The sequence below is a fragment of the Macaca fascicularis genome, chromosome 2 (assembly GCF_037993035.2).
Source record: "Macaca fascicularis isolate 582-1 chromosome 2, T2T-MFA8v1.1".
Lineage (NCBI taxonomy): Eukaryota > Metazoa > Chordata > Mammalia > Primates > Cercopithecidae > Macaca > Macaca fascicularis.
The window spans coordinates 97,482,279-97,494,657 of NC_088376.1; the positions used below are offsets into that span (position 1 = coordinate 97,482,279).

The following is a 12,379-nucleotide window of genomic DNA, read 5'->3' on the forward strand; positions in this document are numbered from 1 at the left end:
ATTATTTTGAGACAGAGTCTCACTCTGTTGCTTAGGCTAGAGTGCAGTGTCGTGATCTTGGCTCACTGCAACCTCCACCTCTCGGATTCAAGCAATTCTCCCACCTCAGCCTCCCGAGTAGCTGGGATTACAGACGTGTGCCACTACGCCTGGCTAATTTTTGTATTTTAAGTAGAGACAGGTTTTCGCCATGTTGGCCAGGCTGGTCTCCAACTCCCGACCTCAGGTGATCAGACTGCCTCAGCCTCCCAAAGTGCTGGGATTACAAGCGTGAGCCACTGTGCCTGGCCATATTTGTGGATTTCTTATGTGCAGATTTATTCATCACCCCAAAATCAATACTCGAGGAACCTTTTCAGTCATTCATGGACATGTGTAGAATGGCAAAAAAATTGTGTTGCCTGACATGCATGATCTCAGCTGAGGTCAGAGACAGCAACACTCTGCCTTCTTATTTGTTTCAGCTCTCACACTCTAAACAGGTATCCTTTTCACGGACACTTAGGTGACAGTCACTTAGTGCCACGTTTTTTGCTTCCTGTGCTTTTTCTTTTTTCTTTCCATTTTCTTTTCTTTTCTTTTCTTTTCTTTTTTTTTTGAGATGGAGTTTTGCTCTTGTTGCCCAGGCTGGAGTGCAGTGGTGTGATCTCAGCTCACTGCAACCTCCACCTCCCAGGTTCAAGCGATTCTCCTTGCCTCAGCCTCCTGAGTAGCTGGGATTACAGGCGGCCACCACCACGCTCCGCTACTTTTTGTATTTTTAGTAGAGACAGGGTTTCACCATGTTGTCCAGGCTGGTCTCGAACTCCTGAACTCAGGTGATCCACCCACCTCAGCCTCCCAAAGTGCTGGAATTACAGGCGTGAGCCAACATGCCCAACCACTTCCTGTGCTTTTTCTTGGTTATTTCACTGTTTAAAATGGTGTCCACTCATAGGTTTATTGCAGCACTATTCACAATAGCAAAGATACTAAATCAACCTAAGTGTCTATCAACAGATGATTGGAAAAAGAAAATATGATATATTTTATCATATGTATATTTATAATATACATATTTTATGTATATATGTATATATACAATGGAATACTATGTACTCATAAAAAAGGATGAAATCATGTCTTTTGCAGCAACATAAATAGAACTGGAGGCCGTTATCTTAAGTGAAATAACACAGATGCAGAAACACAAATACTGCGTGTTCTCACTTATGAAGGAGAGCTAAATAATACATCTAGGGCTGGGCATGATGTCTCACGCCTGTAATCCCAGCACTTTGGGAGGCCAAGGCAGGCAGATCACTTTAAGCTCAGGAGTTCAAGACCAGCCTGGGCAACATGGTGAAACCCTGTCTCTACTAAAAACACAAAAATTAGCTAGGCGTGGTGGTGCACTCCTGTAATCCCAGTTACTTGGGAGGCTGAGGCAGGAGAATTGCTTGAACCTGGGAGGCAGAGGTTGCAGTGAGCTGAGATCATGCCACTGCACTCCAGCCTGGGCAACAGAGCAAGACTCCACCTCAAAAATAATAAATAAATAAATAAATAAATAAATAAATAAATAAATAAATAAATAAAATGGTACCCAAGCATAATGCTAAAGTGCTGTCTAATGTTTCTCAGCAGGAGAAGGCTATGATGTGCCTTATAGAGAAAATACATGTGTTAGGTAAGCTTCATTCAAGCATGAGTTAGAGTGCTGTTGGCCATAAGTCCAATGTTAATGAATCAACAGTATGTATTAAATCAGATGCCTTTAAACAGAAACACACAGAAAGTTATGTATTGATCCGCTGACAAAAATATTGTGACCAGAGGCTTGCAGAAACCTAACCTTGTACTTCCCCTAGGAGCAATGGTTCAGTATTTGCTAAGTCAGTGTTTGAGGCTGCTTAATAGGGCATAACTAACACAAATAACGAGAACAGGCTGGATATAAAAATTATCTTCTGGACTCACGCCTGTAATCCCAGTGTTCTGGGAGGCCAAGGCAGGAGGATTGCTTAAGCCCAGGAGTTTGAGACCAGCCTGGGCAACATAGCAAGATTCCATCTCTATTTTTTTGTAATTATCTTCTGAAATCATACTGCTCCAGTTATGTCGTTTTAGTTCTATAAAGTGCATGTCCATTGCTCACTGAGTCCTTTTCCTAAGCTTCTCCCTTCACCACTAGGTGACTGGCTCTTGCTGTCTTTTTTTTTTTTTTTTTTTTTTTTCTTTGAGGCAGAGTTTCTCACTCTTGTCTCTCAGACTGGAGTGCAATGGCATGGTCTTGACACACTGCAACCTCCACCTCCAGGTTCAAGCGATTCTCCTGCCTCAGCCTCCCATGTAGCTGGAATTACAGGTACATGCCACCACGTCCAGCTAATTTTTGTATTTTTAGTAGAGACGGGGTTTCACTGTGTTAGCCAAGCTGCTCTCGAACTCCTGACCTCAGGTGATCCACCCGCCTCGACCTCCCAAAGTGCTAGGATTACAAGCTTGAGCCACCATGACCGATGCTCTTACTATCTTTTCAAGGAGGTTTCATGGTTAATATAATCCCTAAATTCGTTTGTATCTGGGAATAAATTCCTTAGCCTAAATGATGACCTGGCTTTGAACCATATTCTTTCCTCCAGGAAAGATCAATATTCTATTTTCTTGTACTGAATTTCACCCTGGAGAATTTTCCTCACTTTTTTTTTTTTTTTTTTTTTTGAGATGGAGTTTCACTCTTGCCACTCAGGCTGGAGCGCAATAGCTTGAACTCTGCTCACTGCAAACTTTGCCTCCCAGGTTGGAGCGATTCTCCTTCCTCAGCCTCCCCAGTAGCTAGGATTACAGGCGCCCACCACCATGCCTGGCTAATTTTTGTATTTTTAATAGATATGGCATTTCACCATGTTGGCCAGGCTGGTCTCGAACTCCTGACCTTGGGTGGTCCTCCTGCCTTGGCCTCCCATGGTGCTGGGATTACAGGCATGAGTTACTGAGCCTGGGCAAGAATTTTCTCCTTTTTATATCACTGCATTTTTCCTACCACATTCCTGAAGCCTTATTTCCTTTTTCCAGAAAAATTCCCCACTGATGTAGAAGCTCCAGGATAATTCATCTGTTCCACCCATTGTATTCTCAGTGCCAAGAACAGGGCCTGGTTCAGAGTTAGCATCAATAAATGTTGATTGAACAAATGAATATCAACACGTTAGCATGTTCTGCAGAGACCAGATCCTCCGAAGTGTTGCAATTACAGGTGTGAGACACTGAACCCGGCCTCATTCTTTAAATATTCATTTCTGTTGATATTTCCGAAGTCATCAGGTACTTGTATGCCTTCAGAAAGCAAAACCCTTTTGAGTTATTTTATTGTTATGGTACAAAGTCAAGGTTGTTCAGAGGTAGTGCAACAGAGCACATATAACCAGTGACCACAGAACATGTTAAAGTGGTTTTTAAAGCTTAACTTCTTCTATTAGAGTTTATCTGAAACAGGGGAAATTTTGCCTGTCCTTTTCAAACTACTCTGAAATTCATTTACTCTGAAATACCATTTCCTGTTGATCATTGGAAAATTACAGTTGGATGAGTGGTGTTTCCAATATACTTTGATAAGGAATTCAGACTCCTATTTAGAACAGGCATGATTATCATTTATTCCTTTCTATCTCTTAAAAGAAAAAGAAACATATCCAGGTAGGATACCAGGGCAATCTGACTGTAACTTCTTTAGCATAACTGTGCCTGAGATGTTTTCTTGCAATTTAATGCATGGTCTCCTGCAGACCAAATCTGGCCATGCCCATTTATATATTGTCCATGGCTACTTTCCTGCTCTAAAGGCAGAGTTGAGTGGTTATGACTAATGGTCCATAAAGCTGAAAATATTTACTATCTGTCTCTTTACAGAAAATGTTTGCCAACCCTAGTCTAATGTCCTAAACACAAATACAGGCCAAGCATGGGTGGCTCACACCTGTAATGCCAGCACTTTGGGAGGCCGAGATGGGAGGGTCCCTTGAGGGGAGGAGTGCGAGACAGCCTGGGCAGCATAGTGAGATCCCATCTCTACAAAACAAAAAAACAAAACACAACCTTGGAAAGAGCGTGAGTTTTGGAGTCAGACCTAGGTTTGACATCCAACTCCACTGCCTATTAGCTATGTGACCTCTGGTAATTAATTGCCTAACCTCTCTGGGCCTCAGCTTTGCATCTGTAAAATAATCATAATAGGCCAAGCATAGTGGCTCATGCCTGTAATCCCAGCACTTTGGGAGGCTGAGGCAGGCGGATCACTTAAGGTCAGGAGTTCGAGACCAGCCTGGCCTACAGAATGAAACCCCATCTCTACTAAAAGTACAAAAAAAAAAAAATTAGCTGGGTGTGGTGGCACATGCCTGTAATCCCAGCTACTTGGGAGGCTGAGGCAGGAGGATCACTTGAACCCGGGAGGCAGAGTTTGCAGTGAGTCGAGACCCAGTCACTGCACTCCAGCCTGGGTGACAGACTGAGACTCTGTCTCAAAAATAAATAAATAAATATAAATAAAAATACAAAAATTAGCCAGGTGTGGTAGTGCACACCTACAATCCCAGCTACTCAGGAAGCTGAGGCAGGAGAATCACTTGAACCCAGAGGGCAGAGGTTGTGGTGGGCCAGGATTGCGCCACTGCACTCCAGCCTGGACGACAAAGTGAGACTCCGTCTCAAAAAAAAAAAAAAAAAAGAAAAGAAAAAATTTCTAAAGCTCAGCGTGGTGGTGCAGGCCTATATAGTCCAGCTACTTGTGAGGCTGAGGCAGGAAAAACACTTGAGTCCAGGGTTCAAAGCCTGCCTGGGCAATATGGCAAGACCCATCTGTTTAAAAAAAAAAAAAAAAAAAAAAAGGCTGGGCGCGGTGGCTCCTACCTGCAATCCCTGCACTATGGGAGGCCGAGGGGGGCAGATCACGAAGTCAGGAGATCGAGACCATCTTGGCTAACAGGGTGAAAACCCATCTCCACTAAAAATACAAAAAATTAGCTGGGCGTGGTGGCAGGTGCCTATAGTCCCAGCTACTCAGGAGGCTAAGGCAGGAGAATGGTGTGAACCCTGGAGGCGGAGCTTGCAGTGACCCAAGATTGCGCCACTGCACTCCAGCCTCGGCGACAGAGCGAGACTCTGTCTCAAAAATAAAAAAATAAAAATAAAAAATTCCCGCCCGGTGCTGTGGCTCACACCTATAATCCCAACACTTTTGGAGGCCAAGGTGGGAAGATCACTTGAGCCCAAGAGTTCAATACCAGCCCAGACAACAAGGTGAGACCCTGTCTCTACAAAAAATCAAAAAGTTAGCTATGTGTGGTTGCACGTGCTGGTGGTCCCGGCTACACTGAGCCTGTGGCAGAAGGTTGGTTTGCACCCAGGAAATCAAGGCTGCAGTGAGCTGTGAGCTGTGATCACACTACTGCACTCCAGCCTGGACAACAGAGTTAAGACCTTGTCTTAAAAAAAAAAAAGAAAAGCTGCCTATGCTGTCTCAGATACACACTCAGCTCTGGCTTCTTAGCTTCTACCTCATTTTGGAGGAATTAATTTTATTTCCCACATTTCTGATTGGGAGAAAACCTCTTTAAAGAGAGGAGACTCCTCATTCATATCCAAAGAGGTATCTGTGTAAAAAGAAGACAGAATTGTGGACAGAGGAGAGGAAGTTCTGAGATTCTACGACAGTCAATAAGCAAAGGTGGGAATTGCTTGAACCCGGGAGACGGAGGTTGCAGTGAGCCAAGATCACGCCACTGCACTGCAGCCTGGGTGACAGAAAGACTCCGTCCCCAAAATCTAAGGTATCTCAGACCTGTGGTTGATGAAGGTGCCTTGGACCCTTTGGTCCACTGACCTCCAAACTTATATGACAGAAGTCCTACATGACAGAATTTCACGTCAATTTCATGTCCTACATGAAATTAATCTTGACGTGTAGTGCCCAGTCAGGAAGTAAAACAGCCCTGACTCATACTGCTTTTTAATCTGGAGTTTTGCTTTCTAAGGTGTGCTTGAGCTTTCTACCCCTCCACCCTGCCCCCACACATGACAGATGTGTATTAATAACTTCTTTAGAACAGAGGTCTACAGTCAGGTTTACTGACTTGATGCTGCCTGAAAGTATTTACTGAAGGCAGGGCATGGTAGCTCACGCCTATAATCCCAGCACTTTGGGAGGCTGAGGAGGGTGGATCGCCTGAGTTTGAGACCAGCCAGGCCAGCCTGACCAACATGGTGAAACCCCGTCTTTACTAAAAATACAAAAAATTAGCCAGGCATGGTGGCGGACACCTGTACTCCCCAGCTACTCGGGAGGCTGAGGCAGGAGAATCGCTTGAATCTGGGAGGCAGAGGTTGCAGTGAGCCGAGATCGCATTACTGCACTCCAACCTGGGCAACAAGAGGGAAACTCCCTCTCCAAAAAAGAAAGAAAGAAAGAAAGTATTTACTGAAACCCAGATAAAGATTAAGAGATACATTTTCAAGTAATCTGCATGGTTGGCAATGGATGTTAGTATCCGGGATACAAGCTCATTACGCGTTGATGCCAAAATGTTCACAGTAACCTATGCTTGAGCACACTCTTATGCTTGCCTGAAAACACTGTTCCAAAGGAATTTCCAAAAGTCCAAGAAATAAAAATCTGAAGTTTTTTTTAGGCCAGAAACTTTGCCTTCCTTGTGTTAGAAAATGAGTTGGGGCCGGGTACAGTGGCTCAAGCCTGTAATCCCAGCACTTTGGGAGGCCGAGGCGGGCGAATCACCAGATCAGAAGATAAAGACCATCCTGGCCAACCTGGTGAAACCCTGTCTCTACTAAAAATACAAAAATTAGCAGGCTGGGCACGGTGGCTCACGCCTGTAATCCCAGCACTTTGGGAGGCTGATGTGGGCAGATCACAAGGTCAGGAGATTGAGACCATCCTGGCTAACACAATGAAACCCCATCTCTACTAAAAATACAAAAAATTAGCCAGGCGTAGTGGTGGGTGCCTGTAGTCCCAGCTACTCAGGAGGCTGAGGCAGGAGAATGGCGTGAACCCAGGAGGCGGAGCTTGCAGTGAGCCGAGATCGCGCCACTGCACTCCGCCTGGGCAACAGAGCAAGACTCAGTCTCAAAAACAAAAAGAAAAAGAAAATTAGCTGGGCGTGGTGGTGGACACCTGTAGGTCCAGCTACTTGGGAGGCTGAGGAAGGAGAATTCCTTGAACCCAGGAGGCAGAGGTTGCAGTGAACTGAGATCGCACCACTGCACTCCAGCCTGGCCAACAGAGCAAGACTGTCTCAAAAACAACAACAACAACAAAAAACAAACAAAAACAAAACAAAAAAACTCATCCTAGGCCGAGCACGATGGCTCATGCCTGTAATCCTAGCACTTTGGGAGGCTGAGTTAGATGGATCACCTGAGGTCAGGAGTTCCAGACCAGCCTGGCCAATGTGGTGAAACCCCGTCTCCACTAAAAATACAAAATTAGCTGGGCGTGGCGGCACATGTCTGTAGTCCTAGCTACTTGGGAGACTGAGGCAGGAGAATCACTTGAACCTGGGAAGCAGAGGCTGCAGTGAGCCAAGATCACGCCACTGCACTCCAGCCTAGGTGAGACAGAGCAAGACTCCACCTCAAAAACAAAACAAAACTCATCCTGAGCCAGATTGTGAAAGGATTACAGTTGGACAGGGTCAAACCTTGTAAAGCATTTGTTTCGCCAGGCGTGGTGGCTCACACCTATAATCCCAGCACTTTGTCAGGCCAAGGCAGGTGGATCACAAGGTCAGAAGTTCAAGACCAGCCTGGCCAAGATGGTGAAACCCCATCTCTACTAAAAATACAAAAATTAGCTGGGCATGGTGGTGGGTGCTTGTAATCCCAGCTTCTCCGGAGGCTGAGGCAGAGAACTGCTTGAACCCAGGAAGCGGAGGTTGCAGTGAGCCGAGATCACGCCACTGCACTTCAGCCTGGCAACAGAGCCAGACTCCGTCTCAAAAAAAAAAAAAGAAAAGGAAAGAAAATATTTGTTTCTTTTTTACCCTGGGCAGAGACAGGCAAGAAGCATATGGGCAGATTGCCCTCTTGATTAGAAGGATATGTCTGCTTTAAACCACTGGCTGTATTTCTTTTTTTTTTTTTTTTTTTTGAGACGGAGTCTCACGCTGTTGCCCAGGCTGGAGTGCAGTGGCGCGATCTCGGCTCACTGCAAGCTCCGCCTCCTGGGTTCACGCCATTCTCCTGCCTCAGCCTCCTGAGTAGCTGGGACTACAGGCGCCCGCCACCGCGCCCGGCTAATTTTTTGTATTTTTAGTAGAGACGGGGTTTCACTGTGGTCTCGATCTCCTGACCTTGTGATCCGCCCGCCTCGGCCTCCCAAAGTGCTGGGATTACAGGCTTGAGCCACCACGCCCGGCCCACTGGCTGTATTTCTTTAGGATGCAACCGAGAAAATAAATGAGATGCCAGATTTTGTCATTCTCATTTCTGAATCATGTGCATAAATATGCACATTCACACCCCCTCATTCACCTTTGCCAACTTGTTAGAGAAAGATGAGTCACCATACAGGAATAGTTTTAAATCATTCTAGAGGATTACAAATATCTGAGGAAATAATTCTGGTTTTGGCACTAAACACTTTCCTCTGGGAAAATATCTACCTAGTTTTACAGTTGCTAGGGCCAAAATATTGATAGCAGAGTAACTTTAAAAAATACTTATGTCAAGCAGCCTTAATTTAGAACAATATTTTAAAACCTGTGTTTATTGTACCACCTGTAGCTGAAAAACCCTGAAGGCTTGTTAAAAATGCAGTTTCCAGGCCAGGCACAATGGTATGTGCCTGTAAGTTCCAGATACAGACAGGGCGAGAAAATTTTTAAGACAGGGTCTTGTTCAGCCAGCTGAAGTGCAATGGCTACTCAGAGGCACAGTCATAGCTCACTGCAGCCTCCAACTCCTGGGCACAAGCGATCCTCCAGCCTCGGCCTCCCCAAGTGCTGGGACTACAGGTGTGAGCCCCTAGGACCAACCAGAAAAGTGTTTATTTTTTTTTTTTTTTTTTTTTTTTTTTTTTTTTTTTTTTTGAGACGGAGTCTCGCTCTGTCGCCCAGGCTGGAGTGCAGTGGCGCGATCTCGGCTCACTGCAAGCTCCGCCTCCCGGGTTCACGCCATTCTCCTGCCTCAGCCTCCCGAGTAGCTGGGACTACAGGCGCCCACAACCGCGCCCGGCTAATTTTTTGTATTTTTAGTAGAGACGGGGTTTCACCGTGGTCTCGATCTCCTGACCTTGTGATCCGCCCGCCTCGGCCTCCCAAAGTGCTGGGATTACAGGCGTGAGCCACCGCGCCCGGCCAGAAAAGTGTTTAAAATGTAGATTCCAGGATCTCACTCCAGACCTACTAAGTTTGGATTTTTGGAGGTGGAGTGCATTTTAATCATGACCTCAGGGGATTCTAGTGTACTTTAGTTTGTTAGCTGTTGCTTTGTTCACTGGTAAGATTATGGCAAACATTCCTAACATGGTTTCACAAAGATTAGAAAACAAAACAAAGATCTCTGAAACTGAATGACTTGTATCCTTGGGACTTCTGAAGCTCATTTTAATGCTTGGTAATTTTTGGACTGCAAGCAGAAGGGAAAAACAGAAAGTGCATGCATTTGAGATTAATAATGTCTGCTACCAGATGAATATTATCCAACACCCTCCCTAATGAAAGTTCCAAGTTTATGGTTTCCTAGACACTGAGAAGACTAGAATTAGCTTACAGCTATACTATTTTTTTCCTTCTACGTACAGAAGTTTATTCTTGTGTGTCTCTGTCTGCTGAGATTCTATCATGCAGCAGTGACAGTCTTCTAGAATCATGTAAAACAAGACTTTACTTCTGAGAAGATGCTAAGGAAAAGGAAGGTCACAAAAAAATTAAGTTGCTGTTTTTTCAACTTTATAAATGGAGATGTATAATGAAAGACTGGAAGAAGGTACCCACAAGCCATCTCATGTTTTTGTGTTAGGGTTGGCCCTGACCCACTTAAGATACCTCTACCTTTATATTCTTTTTTTTTTTTTTTTTTTGAGATGGAGTCTCACTTTGTTGCCTAGGCTAGAATGCAGTGGCACGATCTTGGCTCACTGCAACCTCTGCCTCCCAGGTTCAAGAGATTCTCCCGTCTCAGCCTCCCGAGTAGCTGGGATTACAGGCACATGCCACCAGGCCCGGCTAATTTTGTATTTTCAGTAGAGACGAGATTCACCATGTTAGCCAGGCTGGTCTTGAACTCCTGATCTCAGGTGATCCACGCGCCTCGGCCTTCCAAAGCGCTGGGATTATAGGTGTGAGCCACTGCGCCTGGCCATTTATGCTTATTTTTTTTAATTTAAAAATGATAATAGGCTGGGCGCGGTGGCTCACGCCTGTAATCCCAGCACTTTGGGAGGCCGAGGTGGGTGGATCACGAGGTCAGTAGATTGAGACCATCCTGGCCAACATGGTGAAACCTCCTCTCTACTAAAAATACAAAATTAGCCAGGCACAGTGGTGCACTCCTGTAGTCCCAGCTACTTGGGAGGCTGAGGCAAGGAGAACCGCTTGAACCAGGGAGGGAGAGGCTGTAGTGAGCTCAGATCGCAACACTACACTCCAGCCTGGGTGACAGAGTGAGATTCTGCCTCAAAAAAAAAAAAAAAAAAAAAAAAGATAACAAACATATACTTTAAAAAGTCGAATTCTCAGTTAAAAATATCATCATTGCTATGATTTTAACTTACTAGAAAATCAACTTCAAAACCATATATCAAAGAAAAATTTATAGGCCAGAAATCCTAATACTATTTTTCCATTTCCCTTCTAAACTTCATTCACAGGCATACATACATGATTTTAACATAGTTGTAATCATAGTTTACCAACAAATTTAAGTTCTATTTTTTCTACTTGGTGTTACTTTAAAAATGTTTGCTTATTTCTGCATAGCATCAGAATTAGTTTAAAGGCTACTTTAAAAAAATTAAGTTGATATACTGTCTTTTATCCATTCCTGTATGTAGAAACATTTTGGTTATATCTAGTTTCAAGTTACTGCAAGTAATATAGTTAGACTTATCTCTGCATAGGAGGCTTTTCTCTTTTAAAAGTTATTCATTTAGAATAAATTCCCAGCAGTGGTTTTACTAGCCTAAAGTACAGGAACATTTTTATGGGTCTGAATATATAACATATTTACCCTTTGCCCTTCAAAAAAATTATATCAACCTTCATTACCATAGCTATCTGAAACAAAACTGAATACTTAAAAAGGTTGCAAAGTGTCGAATTTTATTTTTTTAAGCATTTCACTTTGTTTTTGTTACATTATCAGGTACATTAGGGTTTTAATTTTGATTTCCTCATTATGATTAACAATTTTTAAGTTATAAGTATGCCAGGAACCATTCCAAGTAGTTTATCTATATTAAATTATGTTTTCTCTAAGAATAATTTAAATAAACTCTCGATGTATGAAAATGTAAAAACCAACCCTCGATATATTAAATACAAGATAAATTTTTGTATTTCCAGAAAATAAATCATCTCATTTCACAGAACTAGAAAGGCATAGATAAAGACTAAGAAAGAAAATAAGACTTCTAGATTTTACAGCAGATTTGATTGTTGTACATAAGAAGAAATTAATTTGAAGACATAATAGCTTCTTTTATTATTGAGAATTTTTTTTCAGGATTAGAAAGTTCATCTAACCTGTATCTTTTTTTTTTTTTTTTTTTTTTTAAGGAAAAGCTAAGGAAATGATACAGGCTTCCTATATCTTTTTCCTTAAAAACGACTCTATGGAACTTAAAAAGTTCACTGAAGGAAGTGGAATGATGACATGCAAAATGACAACACAACTAATTCTATTTTTTAAGCAGTTAAGAAAACCAGTTAGTAAATAACCTACCTGATCTTGCCAAGCACATCAAACTGATGAATAAGTAGAATCTCAACATATGGAAACTGGAGAGATCGTGTGTCACATTCACAAGAATGATTTACTTCGCAGAGGCTTAAGAGTTTCCACTGCGGAGTTTTGCTCACAGTGAGCTCAGACGACTCAGAGGTGTGGTGACAACAGGAAGTTCCCTAGGGACTGACTGCAGGCAGTCCCAACCCTTTCAGGAGCTTTGACTCCTCCTCTTTTCAATAAAAGGTCAGTTACTGTCTACTTTATACAATTTTATGCATATCTTAGTATTATAATCTGCATTTGCAGAATGACGAGTTCAGAATAGTTTCATTCTTTGTGGGCGGTTTATTAGTTGTTTGGCTTGGTGTGTTGAAATCCAGTGTGACTTGAGATCTTTTCCCCCTTGGTTCCTGTGAATGAAATAACAAATCCA

General features: G+C 43.2%; 1 protein-coding gene across 10 annotated transcripts in view; it reads right to left on the reverse strand.

Annotated features, from left to right (window-relative positions):
* LIPH (lipase H) overlaps positions 1-12,103 on the reverse strand; it is a 55,326-nt gene extending 43,223 nt beyond the window's left edge. For all 10 annotated transcript variants that reach the window (XM_065540331.2, XM_074031602.1, XM_065540330.2 and 7 more), the window contains exon 1: positions 11,941-12,103. In XM_065540331.2, the coding sequence (XP_065396403.1) occupies positions 11,941-11,989 (49 nt within the window). In that variant the 5' untranslated portion in view covers positions 11,990-12,103. The remainder of the gene's footprint in view (positions 1-11,940) is intronic.
* Positions 12,104-12,379: the final 276 nt, after the last annotated feature.